The sequence below is a fragment of the Rhagoletis pomonella genome, unplaced genomic scaffold (assembly GCF_013731165.1).
Source record: "Rhagoletis pomonella isolate Grant_MI unplaced genomic scaffold, Rhpom_1.0 Rhpom_scaffold_00693, whole genome shotgun sequence".
Taxonomy (NCBI): Eukaryota; Metazoa; Arthropoda; class Insecta; order Diptera; family Tephritidae; genus Rhagoletis; species Rhagoletis pomonella.
The window spans coordinates 1-27,754 of NW_023459247.1; the positions used below are offsets into that span (position 1 = coordinate 1).

Sequence of the window (27,754 nt, forward strand, 5' to 3'; positions counted from 1 at the left end):
GTACATACATACATATGTAAACCCAAACGTTTTTTTAATCTATAAAACCCGATTTTTTTGAGATTACAGTACGTGCAAACATATTTATTCACAAAAAATAAATATACAAATAAACACATCAAATCGCTGACATAGCGCAAAGCGCACACACAAAAAAGTGATTACGTGCGAACAATGAATAAAAAACCTGAAGAAAGCAAAGTCTTAAAAAATCTGCAAAACAAAAATAATTTCAATATAAACTCATACATATCTAAAAATAAGAATTCTGCAGCGCTGGGAGTTGCTTTTTCAGCTAAAATCTGCACTTGAACTTCATTTCTTCAATCACACTATACTCATTCTAAATAAATAAAACTAAACAGGGCTGACCGCTCATTACTTGAGCCCACTCTCAGATTGTGTACTATTTGTATTTATGTGCTTTTGAATGTCAGTTCTTATGTGTCATGTTCGAAAATCTTGCGAATCGTTCGCCCCATTGGCGCACTTCATTTCGACTCAAACGAATTGATGCGCAATCTAATCCCATCAATACGAATCGCATATAAAAACTCAACGTTCGCGGTTTTGACAGCTTAGTCGTTGTTCTGTCGTTTGCGTCTTCACATTTGTGTGTGCTGTGATAATTAACAAGTTCGTTACTCAAGTCTTTCGTTTGCCAAAAATTGTACGCTAATATTTGACTGAAATAATAAAAATTAATTATCATCATTGTCATTGTATAGCTAATGAACATTTTTGTTTATTTTTGAAGATTTATAATAATTTAAGTGGGGAAAAAAAACCGAAAATATGAAATTCTTTGTTGAATGTGTAATTGTTGTTGCAGCGGCTGTGTTTGCCACCGCATCAGCTGAAGCCGGTGAGTAATTTCTTCAGCATCATTAACAGTTAGTGGAAAATCTTTATTCAGAATATATTTGCATAGTGCGTGCATATTGTGTGTGTATGTATTTCTTAGCGTGTTTGTGTTTCCGCTTATGAATACAAAAAAACAAAAAAAAATCGTTAAACAATTGTTGGAGTAAAGCTCAACGCCAAGCTATGAAACATCTGCAAAATGAAAATAAACCGTTTATTAATATTTCAGTTGAAGCGTGCTTTAAGCATACCGCAGATTTATTACATCATCATCAGTTTTGGGATTCACCAGAGCTGAACGTGCTTTTTAAGCCTTTAGCTTACTGAAGTTTTCACAAAGGCGTTACCATAATTGAAATTTATTAGTAATTATTGATCAGTCATTGTTCTGCAGATTGTTTGGCTTTGGTTTTTTCCATTGACAGGTTGAAATTTCATAATTAAAAAATATTTATGTACATACATATGTGTGTGTTATTAAAATTTAGAAATTGGGAATATACAGCCTGTGTTAGTTTATAAGCGCACCTTACAAGGCTTAATATTTTTGTTTTTTTCCTTAATTTTAGTTATTTTTTTAATAAAATATTTTTTTATTTTTGAACAAAACCATATTAATCCATATTTCAAACTTTATGCAATATTAAAGAAATCAACAAACTTTCGCTAAGATTTGAAATTTTTTAATTAGATTTCTTAGAAAGATTTTTAGTATGCAGTTTTGTAGTCTATTACTTTTAGTACATACAAATATAAGTTTGAGGCAGCTAGGACTTAGCGTTGATTTTTGTGTTGCACAAAGTTTGAATTTTGGATTTATAAGGTTTTTGTTAAAAATTAAGCAACATATGGATATCTTAATAAAAAATAGCTAAAACTAAATAACAAACAAATATGCAATTTGTTAAAACTTGAAAATAATTAGTGCGCTTATAATTTTGACACGGGCTTTATGCACATAAATACATTTATACATACATACATCTGTGTGGGAAAAAAAAATTGTAATTAATAATATTTAAATATAGGTAAAATATAGAATTTTTGCAGAAATTTTATTACTAAAAGTTAAATGAAGTTCATATTTAAAAATATACGAATGTATAGATGAGCGTAGTATACATTATTAGGTACCCAGTCGGAAAAATTAGGAAAACGAGACGCCCTTTAGGAGTTCTACAAGTTCCCTAAGAAGGTTAAAATTTATGTATGAAATTATGCGTTTTTTCGCAAAAAAAGGCAAAAAAGCGGAATCCATACCAAAAGTAGGTATTTTGGAAATGCTAATTTTTCTAGAAAAATCAAATAAAGGGAAACCACTTTAATAAATTGAAAAATTTTCAATTTGTTGATTTTCCGTTTTCTCAAGCAGCTTTTAAAATTTCTCTGCCCTTTAAACACAAACTTTATTCTAAAAAAAAGTGCTAAACTCTTCTTATCTCTTAGACTGCATACCACCAGATTCATTTAAGAAAAAATTACTTTAATTTTGGAATTTTGGTTTCACCAATCAAGTTTAACTTGTTTTTAATTTTGATTTAAGTTACCTATGCTCTTCACTTAAATAAAAATTAAATCAGCATAATCATACTCAGAGATGTCACACGTGTAATCAGCTGATCAATATAATAATAATAATAATAGATTGGCGCTTACACATATGTTAGTGTTTGGCCGAGCTTCTCCTCCGATTTGTGGCGTGCGCCTTGATGTTGTCACACAGAGCGGAGGGACCTACAGTTTTACCCCGGCTCCGAACGGAGATAGTATTTTTATGAGAAGCTGTTATTCATGGCAGAAATACACTCGGAGGTTTGCCATTGCCTGCCGAGGGACGACCGCTGTTAAGAAAAAACCTTTTTCTATATTTTTATTCGATGTTGCTTTGACCAGGGTTTGAACCTTGGCGTTGCGGAGTGGAAGCGCGCACTGCTTACCACTACACCACAGCGGCCGACCAATATAAACACACCATAATATTGTGTATCAGCTGTTTACTGTATACCAGCTCTGCTTTTTCTATCACTTTTAGCACGGTTAAGAGCTTATTGAAACTGAAAAAATTTAATTGGGAATTGGATTAAAATTTATCTCCACTTAAATGAGTTTGGTGAAACGCAGCCTTAGCAGAAAAAAGTATGAGCTAAGCTACAAAAAAGCTCAGTCTTGCTACACGCATTTAAAATCTCCTGTACCGCTAAAAAAAGTTTCCAACTTCAAAAAATAAAATTAATTTGTTACTTTTAGAATAGGTGGCAACCTTAATAAAGAATATTTTCAAACTAAAGTTTTCCTTAAAAGTCAGTCTTTTGACACTCATATTTTAATATTTCGCTTAACTTGTGTATAAATTCGACTTTTAAAACAGGTGGCAGCCCTCATTAAAATTAGTTTAAAACTAAAATCTTTTTACATCTCATTCGTCTGACACTGATACATATTTAAGTTAACTGATGAATTTAATTGAGCTTCATTTTTTAAACAGCTGACAACTCTCCTAAATACCGTTCAGTTATACATATTTTTTTAAAGCCATTTAGCTTGTTTCCAATACTTTTAGTAATCCACTTAACTTTGCAATTGGTGGCAAATAACTACTCAAGAGGTGACAATCCTCTTGAAACATCTAAAATTTCTAAAGCTTCAAACTAAAGATTTATTAACAATCTTTCGTTTAACACCCATATCTTAGTATATCAAAGAACTTGTGTATAAGTTAACTAAATTGACTTTAAAAAGAGGTGGCAACCCTGTTAAAAATATATACACTACCTTCATAGACCTATGTCGTCTGGCACTCATTATGATACATACTTCAATCACCTAATTGCCTTTATTCCAATTGAATTAAATTTTTTAAACAGGTGGCAACCCTCCTATACTTAATATAATATAAAATAATTTGAAAAGGTGGATTGGTAAAGTTTTTCGATTCGGTGCTACTTGTTTGGTTAGTAGAGTAGATCCTTCCCTTACATAGATCAACACAGGCTCCACATTAGGGAGTGGCCCTCAAGAGTATTTAGATATTTAAGTGCTCCAAAGTTTAACGTATTTTTTTTTTGCATAAATAGCCTGAATAGCCTCATAATAACCTGAATGGCCTCCAACGATGCCAAGTCGGATGATATCGGTGTCCAAATGACATACCCTCCACGGGAATTGTGCGCCTGACAATCCTCTGCTGCAATGAAGCGTATCCATGACACTGTGAATGATCAGATGCCTTCAGCTGTTTTGTGTCATGAGCCTCATGCTTCATACCATTATATGCCATAAGCAGTACCAACTTAATAAAACAACAGCGCAATCAATGAATTTATTTCTTCGGCCGCACTTAAATTTGTGATCTTCGTCAAGATTCCCTGAGAAGCTTTCTGTGAGATTTTAACTTCATGATATCTGATAGCGACCCATTTTCGTCGGATATATGTACATTAGGGTGGTCCTCAAAGGTAGGAAGCAAATTTTTACATCAGATTTCCTAAGCCTCAACCTCTACGTCAATGCTACTATAGTCGAAATAATCAAATATAAATTTTGGCCCCCATTGTAGTCGGTTAAAACCTGTCGCACAGGGATAAAAGTTCAGATTACCCTGTCAAGAATCCTTCGACTATAGTAGTATTGATTTTGGATAATATATGAAAAGAAAAAAATTGATTTTAATTTGCTTAGCCTCTATAGAGGAGACTGAAATTTGCCCCCCTGTGCGGCACCCCATAACGGGTTCCAATCGGGACCAAAATTTATCCGTGGTATAACCGATTGAGGGGGTGAGACTGAAAAAATTTTTCATTTGGGTTTAAGGACCGCCCTAATGTGCATATGTATAGTTCTGCACATAAAATACATTTCGATATTTTTTGTTGAATATGGTAACTTTTTCGGGTGATTTTGGAAATCAAAAATCTATAGTTCACCGAGTTTCTAAGTGAAGTTGGTTTTTTGGGATATACAATATAAATACAGATATACAATTTTCAAGTCAAGCCAAGTCTAAGTCTTGCATAACTGAGCTTTAAGTTTCTAATAATTCTGAAAAAATTGAGCTTTAATGAAATTTTTTGAAATTTGTTAAATTTTCCTGATTTGGGCACATTGACTTATATGGCTTGTGTTATAGAATTTACTATATTTTTTTAAAAATTGACGAAGAAACGTATCACGGAAAACATTGTGAAAATTGTGAAAAATGAAAGTGCACTATTTACGTGAGCGCCACTGTAATATGTATAATCAAAAAATCTGCGAAGTCAGAGATTCGTTTTCTGCTATTTGTGCCTGGTATAAAAGATTAAGTCGCACCAGAACCTAGCTAGGGCCTATTTACTTGTTTTTCAGAGTTGATTGCTCACTGCCAATGACACTCGTATATATAAATAGTTAGCTTTAATCGTCGGCATAGAACTTAGAAGCATAACTAATAATTACGCCTAGCCATAAATATCTGGACCCGTATACGCCATTGCTATTATTATTAATATTTAATATTCTATTAATAATAGAAATTATACTATTTATAAGTAAGATGTGCTGCGACGTAAATATGTACAATAAATATTGATGCTAGACCAGCTGCTCGCTGGCGTAGAACTTATCTGCAATGCCCGGGCTGATTGATTAAATTTACCTAATCAGTTACATTAGCCAAGGGAAAACCTGATTTTCCCATGATTACTCAAAAGCATTTCTAACGATTCCAAGTAAAAAGATGCTTTTAAAATACTTGAAAGAGTAAATGCTTTCCTAGAGCAACATTTCCAAAGAATTGAACGCTTTCAGTTTAAGCTCGTGCAAAAGTTCATTGCTTAGCTATTAAAATATATAAAAAGTACAAAAAAAAAACACTACTTGAAGCGTAAGTACACACAAGCGTACAAACTGGTATTCTATGACTACTCAAATTGAGAATCTTAACTTGCACTCGCGAACGAAGTACAAGGTAATAAAAAAGAAAAAATTCACAAAAATATGTAGATATGTATACGCAGATTTTAAATACCTGATGTTTTTTCGTGTAATTCAAGCAGGAAAAAAAAACGAAAGAAGAAAAATACGAGAGCTTAGAAAGTTGGCTGCGAAAGAGATTTTGGCGATGGGCTACTTTCGCCACTTGAACGTCCATAAGTACCCAGTTCATTAGATATAAAATAAGGAGAGTATGTATTTTTTTTTGGAACTCAAATATGTAGAGCTCCTCTTGTAAAATAGAATTTGCTGGTTATTGCTGGTTTGTGAATTAAAGAAACGATATATACATATGTGTACAGTGGAGTTTCGCTCACGCGTAGAACAATAAGTGGAAAATCGTCACAACCCAAAATGAACTTCAGTATTTTGCGATAACTCATTCAAAATATAATTTCGCTCGTATTTTTTCGGCCGATCAGCTTCGTTAATTTTTTAAAGTCGTTCATTACTTCTAATTGTGTTTTTTTCCTAATAAGCTTGCACTTCGAGTTATAGAGCTTTCACTGTATTTGGATATTTTGCTGAATAAATAAACAAAAACAAAAACAAAAAAACAGTAAAGAAACAAAATCAAATCACAAAAATATTGTAATAAAGCCAAATCAGCTTAGCAAGAAAAAAATACGTAACAAAGAAATCAGCTTACACTTCTACATACGTACATACATACATGCATTCAAACAAAAAAAAAAACCTAAACGAACATGCGCGTGTAAATTTGAATCTATTCAGACTTTATATACCCTGCGAAAGCCGTTCAGCCAGTGGAGGCTACATCAACAATAAACAAACAAAAAATATCTAAAAATAATAAATATACATTACAATATCGAATGTCATTGGGAGTCATTAAAATCTGTCGTTCATAACAGATTATGGCATAATTTTAATTTTCATAAAGTTTTTGCTTGCATTTGGAATCAAATTTTAAAATGTTTCTTTTTAAACGACTTCAAAAAAAAAGGAGGAAGGTTATCAATTCAACGGAGTCTTTTTCGATTCACAATATATCTTATAATAAAATAACGGTTACCAAATTTTTAGGGCATTTGTAACTGCACCAAAATGTTGCCAAATGCACAGAAAATATATAAATAACTCTTATTATGACCTTTGAAATGCCTATAGCCATTTTAACTTGTATGTTACATTGAGCAACTTTACGATTTTAAGCAAGGGGAATTCATATAAGGTGGCAGCGGTAGTGCAAAACCCAAAACTGACATGTATTTTGTTTTTGCTTTCGGTACACAAACGTCATCAAGGAAGAAAATTCCAACGCTCTTACTTTCAGTTCTGATACTTTTTCGATAACTTTTTTCGAAAAGGATCATAGAGAAATTAACGGCGCTCCAAAATTTTTATATAAATAAGTTGTGTAGTCAGTGGTGTTTTTTGCTTAAAAATTACTTGTTTTCTTATATTTACAGATGCTGGTTATTTCATTCCGAAAGCTTTCTACACACTCGATGCTGAGGGTCATAAGACACAATCACATCCCGTTAGCCCACACGTAAGTACAGCGAATTGAGTGTATCTATTAGGGGTAGTCAGTTATCATATATTTTGGGTTTTGTGTGTAATGAATTGTGAGTTCGCAAGTGAATTGATTATTTCAGGAATCCGAAAGCGCCGAAATATACAAAAAGGACTAAACAAATGAGAGTATGGCTGACTTCCAAAACGCATAAAACAATGCGCTCAAAGTTTTACATGTATTTTTATATGGGAAAAATAAAGTTGTTCGTTGCAATGGTATAGAGTTTTTTAAAATCAAGATTTTTCGATCGGAAAACTCTGGTTCTCTTCAGGAGACTTTCGGTAATAATAAAGAATTGTTTATTTAACCATTTTTTAATACTTACCATTGCATTTTTCGGGGTTTTTGTGGTTTTTTGGCGGACCTATAAATTATAGTTGCGATGAACAAATGGTTTTATAAACCATCGGGTATTATTATTGTTATTTCCTGCAGATAAATAGAGTTTTCTGGTAGAAAAATATTGATTTTGAACTATTCTATACCATTTCTACGAAAAGTTGTTTTTTCCCCATATAAAATACATAGCAAATTTTGGGCGCTATGATCCACCTCTAAATATTTTTTGATTTCAAAATAAAAAAGGGGTATATTTTTTTCGGTATAGAAAAATTCTAAGGGGGTGAGAGCATAAAAATTCCGACTTTACTTTTTCACATGCATTTTTGAACCACCTCAATGAACATATTAGTATAAAAGCGTGAATGTATTGCTATATTGTCTTGTATAAACCCAAAGTAAGAATGTCAGGGGCAAAAATATGTCGATGTATTTCTTAGATTCGATGGGTTGAAATGTACATTGATATTTTTCAACACATCGGATTTGCATAAAATTTTTATATATTATTTCACAACAATTTGATGAGTTAAAGCTAGAGCTCTTTTTAAAAATCGACCATACGGCTATTCAATTAGTCGATTAGTCGATTAGCAAATTTTTTTACGGTTGCTAGTCAAATAGCAGTCTGAATTACCAACAAATGAGGTAATTCGCTCTCAAAATTTTATATGGCGAATTACGTAATTCGAAGGGTAATTGGAGTACGAATTACGAATGAGAAAGGGAACTACACAATTGGGGTGTCGTGGGACAGCCGTATTAGCTATTCGACTAATCGATTAGTCGACTAACAAGACTAAAAAATTTATACTTCGATGCGTCGACTATTTTCATAGCAAAACATCGATATTTTGGAATAATTATTTGCGTGTTTACCGCAGAAACTCGTTAAGTTAATAATTCAGAATTAAATTCAAATTAACATTTACAAAAGTACTCAATATTATAGTTATTTTCAATACAGACATCTTCAAACACCCAAAACAACTGCTTTTCTAATAGGGATTTTTTAACTTTTCCCTAAACCGCGTAATTGACGAGTTTCGGAAATAGTGTACCAAGTGCAGTAGGATGGACCAATTGCAGTTACCAGTCTGTTTTTAATTCTAAGGGCCAAATTTACTGGCCCTAAGTTGATTTCTACAAATTTTCACGAATTTACTTCAATATGTTGGTGTTGTTGGTATGTTGGACAATATTTTTGTATGGAAAAAAACAAAAATATATATAAAATCAACGCGATGAAAGGGAAATTAGAAAATTTTTAATAAACTTTTTAAGGTTGGGACAAGTAGTAGCCTAGTCGAGTATGTAGATTAAAACAGCATTCTCAGAATTTTTAATTGACCCTCAAAATCTTAGGTCATCTAATGATGAAAACCTAATATTCGGTAGGCTGGAGCTTACACTTGGCCTTAACTTCATATGTACACGTATACCTATGGTCAAAATAATATCAGCTTAAAGTTCATTATTCTTTTATAAAAGTATAGCTCGATATATAACAACAAGCATATAAATCCAAATTTCAAACTTTGTACGAAAATTAGAAAAAATCTAAAAATTTCTAGAAAATAGCATCAAAGATTCAAACTTTTTAATCCAAGATAAAAAATCCGAGATTTTGAAATTTTGTAATTAACTGGCATCGTTAAGAATTTTCTTCTATATACAAAAATTAACAAGCATTCTTTACAAGACGAAATTACAACTCACGGAGTTGCTATCAAACAAAAAAATGTTTGCAATTTTGCTATACGGGTTGCATTTTTAGACCAAGTTGGGTATTACAAATACTGGACTTTCATTTTGAACCGATCCAAACCATTTTTTGTAGTGAGTTTCGGTTCGGTTTTGGCAATTCAAAATAAAAATGGTTCGGTTCGAAGCCAGAGAAAAGCGGCGGTTCGGTTCAAAACCGGTTTGCAGCCCTGCTACAAACAAGCTAAATTTAAAAATATTTTGTTATACACAATTTTAAAGGTACATATATACATAAATCTCATTTTCACAACATGTTTGAATTTTAAAATTGGATCAAAAATGAAAGCTCTTAATAGATAAATGCACCAAGTTTTTTTTTTTTTTCTTAATACATAACATAAAAATGGAGGGTTCAGGAACTATAATAAATCTATTTTCATGTTGTACTCGACCCTGCCTACAACCTACACTAACTTGGTTTCGGGTATATTTCGTGATTTTTTTTTTTGTAGCACCGTGCCATTTCCCTATATATCGAGAAGTTATGCACATAAAATTCTCTGCTATGACTCGTTTTCTTTGATAAATATGTGTCTATATATATCATCACGTCACTACAAACGAATAAAGGCGCGCTAGTGTTTTGACGGCGAAAAAAGGCGCAGAAATAGATTTTGCGAAAAAGATGCTTATGAAAAACTTCGGCGAAGTATGTTAAGAGTCTAGGCGCTGAAGTTTTTTATTCGAGGTTTTTCGTCGTCAACTTTTGAGCTCGCGCCTTTATTCGTGTCTAGTGACGAAATACTTTCTTTTAAGAAATAGTCAGCTTTTAAAGTGAAATTTTTTATATTTTCTTAGCTACTTACATATTGCGTTAGCTAAATTTATACTTTTATCCCCACAGACTGCTAAATACCTGCATCGCTTACGTCGTCAAGTTTTCAGTTCGTCCTCATCTTCATCCTCTTCTGCATCGTCCAGCAATGGCGGGCCGGTCTACTTCAGTACTCATAATACAGTATCGCATACACCAGCTGGAACCACAAGGTAAGTGTTAACGGGTTATTTGGAGTTTTAACTAGTTATTTTAAGTATTTAAAGAATTTCATATTCTTCGAATGTGTATTTATCATTTTTTGGTTATATAAAAATTGCCTATGGGGATTTTTATTTGAAGTAGAATTTTGGTTTATTTAGGAACTATGAAAGAGAGACTTGTTGAACTCGTAAAATATTTAAAAAAAAAGTTCAAGTCATTGCTAATGGCTTTTACTAAGAATTCTACAACAAAACTTTATTAATGACTATCCGCCCTAAGTTAGACAGGCACACTAAGCATTTCCTGAAGGAGCATCTAGCCGTAACCAAGGATGTGCAATCACCGAGTAGTTTTTCACCTCGACCGGGTTGTATCTCTAAAAGCCAGCACTCTTTTTTTTTGGTTTAAAGATCCAATTTCTTTAGTCAGTTTTAAAAAGTGTCGATTTTATATTTCTTGCGACTAAGCTTATGTGTGTAAGTGTTCGGCCGAGCTTCTCCTACGATTCGGGGCTGCGCTTTGTTGTTGTAATACAAAGGGGAGGGACGTACAGTTTCACGCCGACTCCGAACGGCGATTGTATTTTTATGAGAAGCTGTTTTTCATGGCAGAAATACACTCGGAGGTTTGCCATTGCCTGCCGAGGGACGAGCGCTGTTAAGAAAAATTCTTTTTTCAAAATTTTTTTTTGCGATGTTACTTTAACCAGAGCTTGAACCCAGGCCCCGTGGAGTGTATGGAGTATTAAAAATAAATTATCTGCACACCAAAAATCGTCAGATGATCAAAATTGTATCGAATTTGTATTGAATCGAATTTTATATTTAATGAACTAATTTATTACCATTTTAATTTTTCCGCAGCTTTTCTCAACGCTTTGGGGATGATGGCTCCTCATATGATTCGGCCCTCAGTTCATCCGGCGTGGGTGGTGGCGCGCACAGCTCATCCGGTGTGGGTGTTGGTTTGAGTGCGGGAACTAGCGCTGGATATGATAACAGTTATGGTAGCAACTATGCTGGCGTTCACTTTCCCACCGGCAGTAATAGCTACGGCGCCAACAATGCTGGTTTTGCCGCAACAACAGGTGGTGGGAACTACAATACCGGCTATAATTCCATACCAGTGGCCAGCAGATTTGGCTCATCGGCTTCGTCAAGTTCATCGGTCTCATCCAATGGCGGCCCGGTTTATTTCAAAACGGAGCAGTCAGTGTCACATACGCCAGCTGCTAATGTTAAGTAAGTATCTATTTTTTATGTAAAAGATTTGTGTAGTGTGTCGTAAAAAAGATAAGCCTAATTGAAATTAATTTCTCTTAGTAAATTTAGCAGCCGCTTTGGAGACGAAGACACACCACAAACAGTCAGCAAAACCGTCTCAACTAGCGGTTATATAGATGAGAAAGGCGTTCACGCTAAAACCACTACCACGAAAAATTAGTTTATTTAAATTCCTAATTGAGCATTTCGCCTTTTATATGTATTTGTAGTAGAGTTTTTTCGCAATAAATATATGGTATTTATTTTCAAACATTTGATTGTGAGTTTTATTTTTATGAGGGCGTTTTCTTTGCTTCCATATTTAATTCCGAGAAGGCAGAACAGACGGTGCCCTTGTTTTTACCGATAATGTCGATGTCGTCGGCATACGCCAGCACTTGCACGCTCTTATAAAGTATTATGCCTGAGCAGTTCAGTTCAGCGGCTGTTATCATCTTCTCCAACATCGGATTAAAGAAATCAGACGAAAGGGAGTCACCTTGTGTGAAACTTCGTTTGGTATCCAACGACGCGGAGAGCTGCTTCTTAATTCCCACGATGCTGGTGGTATTGCTCAACGTAATTTTACCCAGCCGTTTCAGTTTCACAGCGATGTCGCGGCATAAAGACCACTTTCCGTGGTGTGTGTCGACTCTATTCTCTCAAGTCTTTTTTTAGGTTTGGCGTATTGTAAAAGCCTGGTGTATGATGGATTGACCAGGTCTAAAGTCATACTGATAAGAACCAATCAATTCGTTGACAGTGGGTATCAGTATTTCACACAATATACTCGATAACACCTTAAACGCGACGCTTAGTTGGAGGGAATGGTGGTATCACCTTTCTTGTCATAGTATGGCGGTGGGACATCGACTCCGTCTTCATCGACTGGGGTTAGGGTTCATCTCTTCCACTGCTTTCAATTATACTACTACCATTCAATAAGGCGGAAATAAGTTAAGTATGTTTTGCATATCGGTCACTAGGTCCCCTCTTCTGCTCCATACATCGGTCCACCAAAGCTTGCGTCGCGCCCGATCGCAGCGTAGCCCTGAAGGCGGAATCTCTTCCACAACTTCTTCGGCGGCGGTAAGGTGGTTCCACTGCTTTCATATGTGCAGGAGGAGGAATGAGAGTTAAATGGTGAATAAATTAGCCCGTATATTGGGTGCAAAAAGTCAGTGGTTCGAGTCGATGTTAATCCCTGGGGGTGTACGCACATCTAAAACATTGGAAGCGTACCTTCCGCCTATTACAACATGATCGATTTAGTTTTTGGTTTTTCGATTTGGAGCCAGCTTCATCGATCTTTTTATGCTTGATCCTAGTACTGCGTACTAAAAAGTTTTGGACCTTGGCGAAGTCAATCAGCCTCAGTGTGTTTTCGGGTCTTTCGTCGACGGACGTAGAAGTATAGAAGGTAATGAGTAGGCTGGTGAGCTGGCGAAGGCAGGAGCCGGTTTGGATGAATCCGATATTCCAAAGAGAGATGAATTCGTATTTCCTTGAACTGGCTAGACGCAGGTGGTCAGATATACAGACCTGTACAATATAGAGAAAACTATGGCCAGACTACAACAAGACGAAGACGAAGATCAAGGCCAGAGGTTTTCAGAATTGTAGCATCCATTACGGGGCACTGGCCGATAGGCAAACAAATGCGACAAAAATAGGACTACTTTCGAATACTAGACGTAAAACATTAGGCAGAAACTTGGTAACATCACTAACCGAACTATCAGGAGCTACCATTAGCGAAATCGGTAGATTCATCAGACAAAATGTCCCCCGGGAGAAGTGCTTTAAAGTGGTTTAAAAATACTCTAATTGTGACCTAGACACCACTGCAACGAACCAAACAAATTTGTAGAAGAAGAAAATTATACAGATTTTATTGATAATGTGTACTTATTGGAAGGATACGTCTACATACATAAATTTGCAGGATAAAAAGAAGTGTGAAAGGACAGAAGTATTCAGCGAAGGTAACATACATGAAAATCCTGATGTCGGTGGAAGTAGCGCGTCAGAAGAGAAGTTCCAAATATTGTCGAATATTTAATTAGTATCAGTTTTCGGTGTGTTAATGAGCGAAACACACAACAACCGTTTTGAAGAATGCTAGAGCATAATCAAAGACATAAGAGAGAAACTACAACTTTATATTCAAGCATGGTAAAGTATATTGGTACACTTAAATACATACATATCTGTGTTCGTATGGAATAGTAGCTTATATCGGGGAGTTAAACCCTCGAGGAATACACGCGGTTTTAATTCACGGAGCCTACTATTCCATACGAACACAGCTATGTATGTATCTAGCTCCTTTTGTATATTTCAAACTTTCACAAATTTTACATTGTACTCTGCAGAAGTGAGAAAAATGAATAAGATGTACGCATTATAGTCATAAAAGTGTTCATATTCATCGGTTTAAAACCACCAGCGGTGAGCTAAGGATTAAAGAAAAGAAGTTATATATGATTTTTGTGTAATAACATTTTAAACATAATTACTATTATGAAATCTACAAAAAATGTATTAAGAACAATTTACCGTCAAGGGACGTTGACTTCTGCCGATAATTAGTAAAATACATCTACGAAATTCTTTACCGCGATCCATCCAGTTAGTATTGTAGGCGACTTCAGCTACATGTAGACTCTTTAAATCCAAAGCGCATAAATACATGCATACATACATATATGTTGGAAAATATTAATTTTACCTCATGAGCGAAAATATCGGCCAGCCAATAGGTTAGAAATATTAAAATAGTTAAAATAAGTAAAATTCCGATGCCCTTAATCAAAAGTGGCAAAGTAAATTCCTAGGGGTGACAAAGGAACATAAAAGAAAAACATTTAATTAATTTAAAAGCAGCTTATCAACTAATTTTGTTGTAGTTTACTCACCATTGACGTATAAACTAACATCATGCAAAGCGTAAGACAGTACAAACTTGCGTCTAGCAAACTCATTAACGAAAAGAAGTCCTCCAAGTCTTCGCGGAATCTTAAAGTACAATTTATTATGCGCGCATTCTTTCTTGAAAGCGCATTCTGTCTTATCATGCCATACTCACTTGATGATCCGCATATGATAGGCCACGCATAATTTTACACTCTCCAATGCGTCCTTTTCATCCATTAAACATAAATCTGCCAATTTCTGTTGTAGATGTCTAATTGCGAAAATGCCGAAATATATGAAGATTAGCAGAAAACTCACATAAGGAATATATGAGCACGTTGATACGGGAACAACCCAACACGATTGCAAGAGGTACATTATTTCATATGCAGGACTCTTATGAAAATCGATGCCTGGTAACTCGACATCGGCCACAAATTCTTTGAAAATATATATGTACATATGTATATACAAGTTTTAGTTTGGCTCATAAAATTCACTATTTTACTTACTGCCATAACCAGTAGCTATTGGTTGAAGCGCAATAAAAATATTAACAAGTATCACACAACGCATCAAATATTTGGTACAAAAGCGTGCCTTCCAAGTAAGTTCATGCAATTTTTTCAAAGCGTTTTGATCATTTTGATGCTGAAAGTAACATACATATATATTAAATACGAATGTCTCTCACTTTATAAAATTATGTGCGAATTGCGCGCGAAATTAAAAACCAAATGGCGAAGCTGTTAAAAAACTGCATATTTACCTGCATTTCTTGGTACCAGTACTCAATTACGTTGCATAGGTCCACGAATTTACGTTGCTTCGTTAAGACCACCATAGCGCGCAATATGGCCGTGAAGCAAACCATGGTGATAAAGAAGCTATATATATCTTCTTCCAAATCATTTTCACTCAAACAAAGCGTGATTCCGATCATCATACATATCACCACCGGCACAGAGATTAAGAGATAGGCCAATCGTCTCTTTTGTTCATCCAAAAAGCCTATGCGTATCCAAATAGCTAAATTCCAACTGAATAATTTTGTGGAGAATTGCATTTTTTCACTTAGCATTGTTTGCAATTTTTTTTACTTTTCTGCGCGGCGTCTGCACAATTTGTGTGTTTCGCAAGTATAGAAGTTGGATATTTGTATGGCTTTGCTAAATAGAAAGAAGTATGTTTTTTTTTTTGTTTTCAAATAATAATAAATGTGCGTGGGAAATACCATATGTTTGATATTTTTTCGCATACTTTCTAATTAACAATTTCGAATGCTTATTAATTAGATTTGCAAGTAATTAAAGCCTTTTTATGTTAATTTGAATAATTTCCACGAAAAGTCATTTTGATTTGCAAATGGTTGTGCTTAACGTTGTGCACAGCGGTGCACAGATTTGGTGTGGGTTTTGTGGTTCATCGGAAACAGCGAACGAATTTTCACAATTTCGTTTTTAATTTAAATGCCACAACATCTATTTACTTTTTGTGCCCAGGGCTGCCAACTTGGCTCAAACCTTGCCATTTTTGGCCCTATTTTTATTCGAAATGGCACTTAATTTTTCAATTTCCCACTTTATTTAAATACATTTTTGTGAAATTTTTTGCGTGTACTTAATTTTCTCAACTAAAATTTTCTAATTTCTATTTCTGGTTTAACTTACTTTGGCATTGGAATTTTATTTTAGGAATGTGTTTCTAATTTGAATGCTAAATGGGAAGAATTAAAAAGAACGGCACCTTTTTTGGCACTTTTATTTTTCTATTTGGCACATTTTGGCACTTTTTTGTCCTCTATATGGTACTTCATAGCTAAGTATAGTTGGCAGCCCTGTTTGTGCCCACACCGCCCAGTGGGAGATCCTCATACATTTCTTGGAAAAAATTAGTAGGAGTTGGTGTTGGGTTTCAGTTTTTCATACATACATACATACGTAACTTTTATGGACAAATAAATCAAGAAAAATACGAAAAATGGATGAGATTGATTTATTAGAATAATAAGCAATATATATATATATTATTTTAAATTTTTTGAGTCCTTAGAGGCATGTGTTTTTTCTTTAACCCCTGTGCGACACACGTTAATTGACTTCAATTCGGACCAAAATTTGTATGTGATATCTTCAACTAGGGTAGTATCGATTTTGGGTATAAGACGAAAAAAAAATTAATTTTAATTTTTTGAGTCTCCATAGAGGAACTAGAACTTTGCCCCCTGTGCGACACGTCTCAACCGTGTGCTTATGGATTTGACTTTGCACTTCTCACTGAACAGCCTCCTTTGGGAATCTTATGGTGAATTCGTTGCTACCAAAAAATGTCTCCTTTTGTCTGCCCCTTTCTCTTTTCGACTTCGATTCTAAATCAAAGGCAAAGGGTGAGAAAATTTTGTCTTCGTTTCTTAAGATGACACACTTTTGAAATGCAAAAAAGGCACTCTGCCCTGTGAAACTTTGTCAAGGGAGATGGTTGCCCTGAAAATCAGATGATTGTTTAAAACAACTATATTATGAAATTCGTGAGCTGGACAAGGACAAGAAGGCAAAAACATGCCCTTTTACAAGGTTATGTGTAACATCAAACACATTTTGCACCGGGGAAGAGCAAAATTTTTCGTAAGAAAAAAAAAAATCACCATTATATTAAGTTCAGACAGAAATTTAATTGAGTCAATTAACTTTTTCATAGAGCTACCACTTCTTGGTGTCCACACACAGTTATCCGCTCCATTAGCTACGGTTATGGAAAAGTTGGTACAATCGTACCTTTATTTAGTTTGAAAGTACATTCGGTACAACCACAGCATTTAAGGTACATTTGGGACGTAGTCAAATAAGTTTTCAGGAAAGCAGTTCTTATTTTTTTTAGTCACATTTCAACGCATTTTCTGGTATAGGTCACTTGTCCAATAGTCTCCCTCCTTTGTGAAGGGGCATACAAATGATACAAAAGGGTAGTAAAAGTAACGAAACTGTAGTCGATTACGTCAGATAGACAGAGAATATTTCTTTTTAAAACGTTAGATCGAAGAACTCGAAGGAAAGTGATCGAAAACATAGTTTTGTCTCGAACTGCTCGAAGAAATCATTCAGTTTGAAGAGATTTTTTTTATAGCCAAATTTGTTTAATATGAGTCCGGAAGTGGAAAGACTATCCTCTTATGTACTATAATATATACATATAAAATTACATATTTACTTTGAAGGTTCATTTATCTACTTTTAGGTAATGCTTTACCGCAAATTAGGTACAAGTTTTGATTTAAATTTTCCATCACTAATGGGATATCAACTGAGAAGGAGGACCAGAAACAAGCAGCTGATTGCTATTTGTTCAATAAATATACCTCAAAGTCATAATTAAATATACCTATCAGGGATGCATTAAAAAATTCATTCAATTATCACTCAATTAAGTACTAATGGAGCCATTAAGAATTGAAATTTTGTATGGTAAATCGCTCTAGTTTAGCGCCTAAAGGAAAAGGCTTGGCTAATTGCTCAATTAGCGGCCTGTCTGAACATACTTTTACTCAATTGAGGAACTAATTGTACAATTTTTTAATCTAGCCCTTTAATGGTTGATAAACGGAGCTCAATTAAAATAAGGCACATGCTTTAACATAGTGTGAACCTAAAATTAATAAAACATTTTTTGGTTGCAATAAATATACTCTTTAGGTAATGTATGCTTTCGTTTTTGTGTCATACATATGTTATTATAATTAGATTTTTTTAAACGGAAGTTTTTTTTCTTTTTATAATAGTTGATTACTTAATATAACTGTACATTGACCCAGTAATAATCCTAAATATCAATTTTTAGAAATCCTACTATAAAAGTACGTGAATAATACTAACAACAATTATTAAAACCGCTGCGAAGCTACTTATCCCGGCAGCATTACGGCTTTCCAAGTAGTGTAACAATTTTGGTAAACGATCCTCAGCCCACTTTAAGTTCATTTCCACTGTCTTAACGGCATCGAGCAGTTTTGAGACGGAGCCACCAAACAGATCCCCTTTATTTGCAACGAAATCATCCAGCTTTTTCTTCTGCTCCAGTGTGGTAAAATAGTTTGTAATGTCACTGATGACATTTGCAGCATTTGACCAACCTCCAATTCTACAACAATAAAAAGAAGGTGACGTCAGCCCAAATACATATGTACATATGTATGTATGTACTTTGATGATTTTAAACCTAACCTTTCTGCTAATTTTTCTATAGTATTGCTGATCAGCGCGAATACGACATCCACATTTTCTGGATTCTGAGCATACATTGGTGTAATACCCATAACTGCATATTCGCTAGTTAAGTTCCCACTCAGAATCTTGGCGTAATGAAATTCATAGAAAAAACGCGTACATCCCATGGCTCGTATCAGCTTTTGCTTCTCACTGGGCAATTTCTCGTTGTCGAACCAAGCGTTCAGTGCTTTATAATAAGACATAGTGCCATCTCGAGCGGCACTGCAGTAGAGGGTTTCATGAAAATCTGGTGTCGGCTTGTTGCCGGCCGTTTTAAATGCGTCAAACACCTGCTGCGCTTGCTTTCCGCAATCGAATAAATGATACATGCACGCCCAGCTGATGACCTTGTTGCGATTGTAAATATCGAGAACGGTGTCATTGGAGCGTCCGAAGCCCAAATGCTTGTACACTTTGGCCATAATGTCACTTAAATAGCTGATCAAGTGTTTGTGCTGCTGCACCGTAAGTCGCTGTGAGACACGCGGCAAATTCGAGAACATCGCATTCCACGGTAAGTATTCGGTCTCATGCGCTAAATATTCCATAAATTCAAACACCCTATCGTAGTCCAGCATAGCGACCCGCGCAAAATTAAATAAATCGTCAACTAGCTGCGCGCGATTAGTGGGCGGTATGCCACTATGTTGCGACGCTAACAAAGCCTTTTGAATTTGCAGTAGTGTCGTGTTGTCGTAGAAAACACGATAATAGTTGGATTGCTGCAAATTAAATATGATCCACTTGTTCGGTTTCTCGGTGTGGAAAGTCATTTCGCTGTTCCTCGATAAGTAAAATCGGGCAGTGAGATCATCGAAATTTGGATCTGTGTCAGAGGCATAGGTGATGGGAATGATGTAAGAGAGCGTGCTGTCACTACCATCACTTGAATCAAGCAAGAATCTCCTTTGAGTAAGTTTAATGGTGTGCTCAGCAGTGACATTTACAAAAAGCACCGGAAACCCGGCCTGCGAGGTCCAATCGTAAAAGAACTGATCCAAATCCACAGCCGGTGTGGAAGGCCAGTAACGTTTTAAATGCTTGAAAAAATCATCCGGAACAGTGTTTTTCAAATGGCTGTGAACGGAAGCAAAAAAAATTATATTTAGTAGGCACTTCAAGTTAAAATACAAAAAAGAAGAAAGTTAAAGTTGAATATTTCCGAAGAACAATCTTGCAGATCTTAAGTACAGATTTGTATTAGAGAATTGATTTAAAATTTTTTCGAAAGTTTGTTTTTAACCCAAACTACTCTAAAGAATACGTAATAGCCGTTAACAAGAAAGTTTAAATCAATTTTCGACTATTCCAACCATGGAAATGAATTCCCGACGCAAGTACAGCAAAAATTTGACTTTCGAAGAGTTCAAATCTTCCATTTTTTAAGGTAATTTTAAGGGTAAGGCAATAGAATTACCCAACGAGACTATTTTTCCTGAACTCTCCATCACTTAGGCTCTAAAATACTGTTACATTTATTTCGTTATCTCATTATCGAAATATTTATTAGATTTTGCTACAGAAAAAAAGCTCATTTTGCACACTGTGCATCGGATGCTTAGACAGATGTTCACAAATGAAATACTCATTTGAACTCATTTGTCCAGGATAAGGAACAGGAAAATGGAACCAGTAATTGTTAAGCAAAATAAATTAGTCCTAAGGACTACCCTTAAGGTACCACCTTTCCGACAAAAAAGAGCTATCGAAAACGGTTCACTTGGACTTAGGTAATCCGGCAACATACATAAAAAATATTCCGCCTCCTCTTTTTTTGCAGTCGGTTAAAAAATAGTACTAAAGTTAGGCAGTTCAGTATTTAAGCTATTGAAGCCTCAGGAGTAAGGAATTCCCCTGAGAAAAACTTTCTCGCGCAAGTCGCTTCTAGAATGGACTGCTCTTCATAGTTTTGTACAAGCAACAGCTGCATCGATGGTACTGCAACTGCGAGTTTTAACGAAAACTTTATACAAAAAGGCTCCAGGCAGGTCTAAAGATGATGAAAAAAGCAAGGATAAGCAAATCGAATGAAACTATTAGATAGAGCCGCAAAAAGTGGCTAAATTTAATTAAAATACCAATATATGGGTGACCCGGAAAAAATCGAAAAACGCAACCAAACAATTTTCTAAAAAAGCTTAAGTGTACTAACACCAAAACACAGCCTCGCTTTAAGGTACATTTGCGGCGAGGTCCACCCAAAAGGTTACGAACTCACTCACAATATCATCCAAGCCTCTGGGGGTAACTTTAACCCGCCAAGTGACATGGCTCTGGGATGGTCTGTGCAAGACAAAGATTGGTACATTTTAAATCATAATTACTCGAAGCATTTTAGAATAAAAGTTCGCTTCCTTTACGATTCATTAGATAAGCTAAGGCATTTAGGGTTTGGGACACAAAAGATATTTTAGCTTGCACGGTTATTCGTTCTGCTACATTAAGTAACTAACCTCTTCCCATTAGAATTTTTGATTGGCAATAGAAAAAATATGGTTCATTATGCTCTAAAAATAATTCGTGTGAAGATGACAATTTTTGGTCAATATCTTCGACTCACCCAAGTCCATTAAAGTTCAATGTGCCCAAAAAATAAAAATTATTAGGTACATTAAATAATATTTTTTTTTTACTAAAATTACAATCTACTTCAAAAGTATTAGCCCTACATAATTTGGTATATGGACCTTTTTTGTAGAGAATCGAAGTAAGCTAATAAAAAAGTTTGTGAGCACTGGAACTTTGATGGCCTTGGGCGAGCCTAAGATATTGACCAAAAATTTTAATTTTTGACGCAGATTGTTTTTAGAGTATAATGAACCTTGTTTTTGCCATTACCAACCAGAATTTAAAAAAATCGGATTTTCGGCCCACGCTAGTATACATACATATAATTACATAAATGTGTTTACAATTACTTACAATTCCTTTAAATAAGCACGAATGGCTGTATCGAATTTGTCGACACCCATCAAGTTAGCAATCATACGCAATATAGACGCGCCTTTAGCATAAGCTATACTACTAAATTTATAACCGATTTCTATTGGATTTTGTATTTCTGTCTCTGGGCTAGTCATCGGCTGGGTACTATTGACTGCGTCGATGCCAAAGATCAAATGTATTTGATTTACAACGAATTGTTGATCTAACTGATATTCCGGATAGAGCTGAGAAATCATAAATAAATTTTGTCATAAATATGGTGAGTCAAGAAGTTAAAATTAATAATAAAAAGCAATGAGCATGATAAATTTTATGATAGCTACCTTGTGTGCCATAAAGTACTGATAGTAGCGTGCGAACGCCTCATTTAGCCAAAAATAACTCCACCAGGCAAATGTGACGCTGTCGCCGAACCACATATGGGCGGTTTCATGTACGATTATGCTGATAGTGTACTCCTTATTTGACCAGCCATCGGTGTATCCTGGTTCGTTTATCAGCACATCGTCACTAAGTACAGGCATTTAAAGACAGGAAAACAGAGGAGATATAAGCTGCGTTCCAGATGCTTCACGATTTGCAGATTTTACAGTATTTGCAGGAAAAGCTGTTTTCTCCATTAACAAACCTTATGGTAGGTGGTCACATGGAACGGCTTCCTGAGAAAATGTGCAAACCGTGAAGCATCTGGAACCTATAGTTACCTATAAATAACCAAACCCCAATTCTCCATGCCATTATATGGAAATTTAGGTGAACCCGCTTTTTGCATAATACTTAGCCCCAATTGCTTGTAGGGGAACTGTGTGTATTCATCATAAGCTTTGATCGCTTGTTCTGCAACCTGATAAGCGAAATCGGTTTTATTTATATATTCCGCGCGAGTAATAATCTTAAGATCTTCACTTCCACGTTTTGCGAATTCAGAAACGATAAATGCAAACAAGTAGGTAGACATGGGCGGCGTCGCAGCAAAACGATCTAGGGCACGGTCGTCACTGAAAATGTGCAAAAATAGATTCTTATTTTTATTAGTTTTTTTTTGTCGAAACAATTCCTGAAATATTGCAAAGGTACAGTGATAATTCAAAAGATGTGGGTGTATATATGTATATATGGGTCAATCCATGTTAAATCGAGCAATGGTTGGAATCGACCATTTTTTATTTTGATGAATAATGGAAGATTTCTGAATTTTCTAGATTTATCAATTTCCTGGATTTTGAAAATTTATTTTTTGAATATCTTAGATTTTTTTTAAGTTAAAAGCTGATATTTTGTGGCTATATAAAAAAATGTTTATAAAGAAATTCAAAAAAATTGCAGAATTTCGAAATCTAAAAAATCGCAAAAGAAAAAAACGTATGTAAGTAAATTTTTGGCAAATTTTTTTTATACAATGCCTTCAACTTAGCTTAAAAGTTCCTGAAATTTTCAAGAACGTGATATGAATTTTTAAACAAAAAAAAATGTTTTGCAAATTCTAAATCAAAAATAAATTTAAATTGAATGAAAATTGTTTAACATAACTTTATTTAGAGTTTGCAAAAATAATCTTCAAATTAAAAAAAAAAATCATATTTATCAACGAAAAATGATATCGACGTCGACAACGACAACCATAATAGGGCCGAATATTTTATATCCTAAATTTAATCGCCACTAAATAAATGAGTTAATCTTAGCAGCAAATTAGTTTTGACAGTCTAGACAATCTTATCAGTGAGTTTTAATTTAAGTACTCACCCGTCTGGTATACTATCCAACAATTTGCTATTGAAAACTACATTGTATTGGGTTGGTCGACTTAGTTGTAAGCGGAACGTAGCCTTAAAGGCTGGTTCGTCAAAGCATGGAAATATAGTGCGTGCATCGATGCGCTGGGACTGCGTTAATCCGATCCATCTGTAATGCGAAAACATAAAAAAACAAGTAAGAGCAGCGCTGTCTTCGGCTATGCCGAAGGCTTCGTACCTTTCATGAACATCTGCAAATTTTACTTTGACAGATTACTGCTTTTGAATACATCTGCATACATCGATAGAGGAGTTACATACTTATATAAAAAATCGCATCTAAACAATCAGAGGTATGGAAGATATACTTTATATGGCACCAATCTAAGTGATTTTCACTGCTATGTGATCGGTATGTAAACCGGTAACACAATTTATTGGGTTAAGTTTCCTACATAAAGGAGATATATGGCAAAAACTGGTATCTGAACAATCAGTGCTATAGGAGATAAAGCTTATACAGTATAGATTTTGATGATTTTCTCAGTAGACTTTGTATTATTATTTATAAAATATCTTACGAAATTTATCGGTTTTAGCTGTTCAAATAAAGAAGTTTTACAGTAAAATCCCATATCTGAACAATCAGATGTATGGAAGATATATGTTGTAGTCATCCGATCCTTGTTATTTTCACTGTAAGTATTCTGTTGATAATGAGTGAAAATGGTGCGAAGTTTCATGTTCCTAGCTGCATAAATGGAGGAGTTATGATAAAAGACCTCATATCTGAACAATCAGTTGTATGGGGGCTGCAGGTTATAGTGACCCGATCTTTGTTATTTTCGCTGTAAGTCTTCTGTTGATAATGAGTGAAAACAGTGCGAAATTTCATGGTCCTAGCTACATAAATGGATGAATTATAACGAAAAATCTCATATCTGAACAATCAGTTGTATGGGTGCTATAGGTTATAGTTACCCGATCTTTTTAATTTTCACTGTAAGTTTTCTGTTGATAATTATTGAAAATAGTGCGGAATTTCATGTTCCTAGCTATATAAATGGAGGAGTTATAACGAAAAATTTTATATCTGAACAATCAGTTGTATGGGAGCTATAGGTTATAGTGACCCGATCTTTGTAATTTTCACTGTAAGTATTCTGTTGATAATGGGTGCAAGTACTGCAAAATTTCATGTTCGTAGCTGCATAAATGGAGAAGTTATAACGAAAAATCTCATATCTGAACAATCAGTTGTATGGGAGCTATATGTTATAGTGGTCCGATTCTGCCGGTTCCGACAAATGATTAATACATTATAAAAATACACCCACCTACCAAATTTGATACGGATATCTCGAAAACTGAGAGACTAGATTGCATACAAACAGACGGACAGACGGACAGACGGACAGACGGACATGGCTAAATCAACTCAGCTCGACGTTCTGATCATATAAGTATACATTTTAATGGGTCTATCTCTTTTTGTTCTGGTACTTACAAACATCGGACCAAAGTTATAATACCATTTCATGCTCATGAAAGGTATAAATATCAAATATTTTTGCTTAGATACTGAAATAGCTATTTATCATTTCACAAACTTTTCATTGCCGGAGCTATCGGTGTAATTAGCACGGAAAAATCCCTGCAGACCATCACGTATCTGCCCAGTGTACTTGAAGCGCAGCGTATAGTTGTTGTTCGATATTTGCTGATCCCCCAAATGCACTGTTAGTTTATGAGTTGTCTCATTGTAGGTTAAATCATCGTTGTCGAACGACTTTATAAGCCCACCACCGACAATGCTGCTGTTATAAAGCCAAGCGCCATTGATCTCAATAAGGTTTTTATGCAAAGTAATTTCGCGTATACTTGCGCGCGTGGAGTGCAACGTTATATTGACTTCGCCATCGAAAGTGAAGCGACGCGTTCCATCTGTAGCCAGCAGGTATGGCTTTAACCAAATGTCATAGGCGTCGGGTACCGCATCATCACCCAACCGGTACGATGTTTCGAAGACGCCGTTATTAGCTTTCACAGAGCTGCAGGCCAGCAACAAAAGAAGTATTGTGATTTTAGAATTCATTGGATACACATGCACTCATACGTAAGAGATTGGATCAATTAATCGAATAAAGCACATAATTAAAACTTCCAAAATACTTTTACTTAGTTAAAAAATTAGACGGTCGAAATTAAGAAAAATCCCCTTTGACCAAACTACGCATGGAGGCTGGTGAAGACGTTCTGCAATTTTTCGTATGATATTCTCATTGCTTCGTGCTTGGTATTTGGTGTCTGCTCATTATCTCTTATATTAGCGTGAATTAACAACAACGTACTAATCTTACAACCAACATGTACATATAAATATACATATGTATTTACATTAGGGTGATAAAAAATGCATTCACACTATTAAGTACGGAATTTTAATGCTTCAAACCTCTGGAATTGTTTTATATCGTAAAAAATAATCCTCCGTTTTTTTTTTTTTGTTTTGGAATCACAAAATATTTAGAGATCAGTCAAAGTTTCCCATGCATTTTATGTTTTCGTAGATATGGTTTAGAATCCCTTGTAATCAATATTTTTAAACCGGCAAACTATGTTTCTCTTCAGGAGACTTCAAAGAATAATACTCAATTATGTATTTAATAACTTTTTAAGATTAACGATTTTTTATTATTTTTTGGGGGGGATTTCGGGGACCCTTAAAAAATAATATTAGAAAATGTTTAAATAAACAATTACAATATTACAATACATAAACAGACAGGTGTGAACACTTACATTGTTTTTTCCCATATAAAATAAGTACATGGAAAACTTTGAGCGTTTATTTGAGGGTTAATTTTTTCGATGTAGAAATGTACTTTGGGTTGAAAATATTAAAATTCCGATTTTTCTTTGTTTGGACCACCGTAATGTACATGCACACATATATATAGTAAAAGTATGTTTACAAATTGTATTCTGTCGCTATCACTGTTTAATTTATGATTGTATTTACTCCAATTCGTACACATTTTATGATCATTTTGCATTTAACAGCGCAACAATAAACAAATTGCTTAGGTAACGATTGCAGGTGATAATCGGATAAGGCAGAAGATCTGCTAATATATTATTTAATGGCGCACATATACACATATGCATATACACAGTGCCGCCAAGAAAAAATCCGGTTCTTGTAATAAATGCATATGGGGGAGGCCCTCTTCCCTTACACTTTTTTTTTTTAATTTTTAAACGAATTTCGTAGTCAGAGATATTTAAAAAGTTTTAAATGGAAGAAATTTTTACTGAGTAAAAAATGTTGTTAGGATAAATATATATTTTTTCACTCAAAGTGCATTTTAATTTCTTTTTTTGAAAACAATGATTAATTTGTGTAGCTTAATATCCACATATGGCGAATTCAATAAGCATTTTTACGTTATTGACTTTGGGTTTTTCCACTAACCGGCCTCTGTATATTTTCTACAAAACGGTTCGCTTGTTTAGATTATCTTCGGTGCGCTTTTTATGGCGTTTTTGAGGTGGGGTAAAATACGACTATAAATCGAGTATATTTTTGTTTACTTTTAAAATTTTTTGGTAAATTTACACGATAAATATTTTTTTTTCGTTTACACATTTTCGTGTGTAAAAATCCTTTTTGTTAGCGGCTTTACACAATTCTACGGGTGAAATCAAACTGCTTTGTAGCTTGTACACACTTTCGTAGTAAATTTACGCCAACCACAGCACTCTAAAAAGTCCGAAATTTAAACAAACTATTCGCTGAATAATCGAACATGTAATTTCGCGAATAATAAGGTAGGAAATCAGTAACCTACCTTTTAGTTAGGAAATTTACACAATTTTTTTTTTACAGTGTAAGCATTTTCACTGTATGAAAGCTATGTAAAATAAACCCAGTTTATGCGGTTTGTAATTTTCGAATAACCCGAAAACCGGTTTTGGAAAAAAGTGAGTAATCGAACATCCCACTATTTACGCATTGGCACAAAGGCGTGTTCGCGTAAACAGCCTCGTAAAGTTACGAGTTTACAAGGTTTAAGACTTTACGTGTTTAAGAAAATCCCCTCTAAGTGTATTGTTCTTTGGCAAAGCTGTGCATCCTTGTCACGGTTTTATATCTGTGGCCATAAGCA

General features: G+C 34.7%; 3 protein-coding genes across 4 annotated transcripts; 1 reads left to right on the forward strand and 2 right to left on the reverse strand.

Annotated features, from left to right (window-relative positions):
• Nucleotides 1–528: 528 nt before the first annotated feature.
• On the forward strand, nucleotides 529–11,998 carry LOC118751416 (uncharacterized serine-rich protein C215.13-like). Of its 2 annotated transcripts, none has more exons than XM_036486242.1 (6): nucleotides 529–636; nucleotides 758–865; nucleotides 7,269–7,351; nucleotides 10,329–10,471; nucleotides 11,327–11,704; nucleotides 11,786–11,998. In XM_036486242.1, exons 2-6 carry the CDS (start codon nucleotides 796–798, stop codon nucleotides 11,904–11,906), a joined length of 795 nt encoding a protein of 264 aa, XP_036342135.1. In that variant the 5' UTR covers nucleotides 529–636; nucleotides 758–795; the 3' UTR covers nucleotides 11,907–11,998. The 2 variants fall into 2 exon arrangements, with proteins under 2 accessions (XP_036342135.1, XP_036342134.1); XM_036486241.1 differs by having other exon boundaries at nucleotides 565–670.
• A 2,084-nt stretch (nucleotides 11,999–14,082) lies between these two features.
• On the reverse strand, nucleotides 14,083–15,515 carry LOC118751419 (odorant receptor Or2-like). Its single transcript, XM_036486244.1, has 5 exons — nucleotides 15,411–15,515; nucleotides 15,154–15,292; nucleotides 14,814–15,081; nucleotides 14,644–14,743; nucleotides 14,083–14,181 (listed from the first exon to the last, which is right to left on the reverse strand). Exons 1-5 carry the CDS (start codon nucleotides 15,513–15,515, stop codon nucleotides 14,083–14,085), a joined length of 711 nt encoding a protein of 236 aa, XP_036342137.1.
• A 2,437-nt stretch (nucleotides 15,516–17,952) lies between these two features.
• LOC118751420 (aminopeptidase N-like) lies at nucleotides 17,953–25,825 on the reverse strand. The gene is made up of 7 exons (XM_036486246.1): nucleotides 25,196–25,825; nucleotides 23,596–23,754; nucleotides 22,554–22,847; nucleotides 22,173–22,359; nucleotides 21,826–22,073; nucleotides 18,859–19,980; nucleotides 17,953–18,775 (listed from the first exon to the last, which is right to left on the reverse strand). The coding sequence occupies exons 1-7, from the start codon at nucleotides 25,678–25,680 to the stop codon at nucleotides 18,484–18,486; spliced, it is 2,787 nt and encodes a 928-aa protein (XP_036342139.1). The 5' UTR covers nucleotides 25,681–25,825; the 3' UTR covers nucleotides 17,953–18,483.
• Between the last annotated feature and the right edge of the window lie 1,929 nt (nucleotides 25,826–27,754).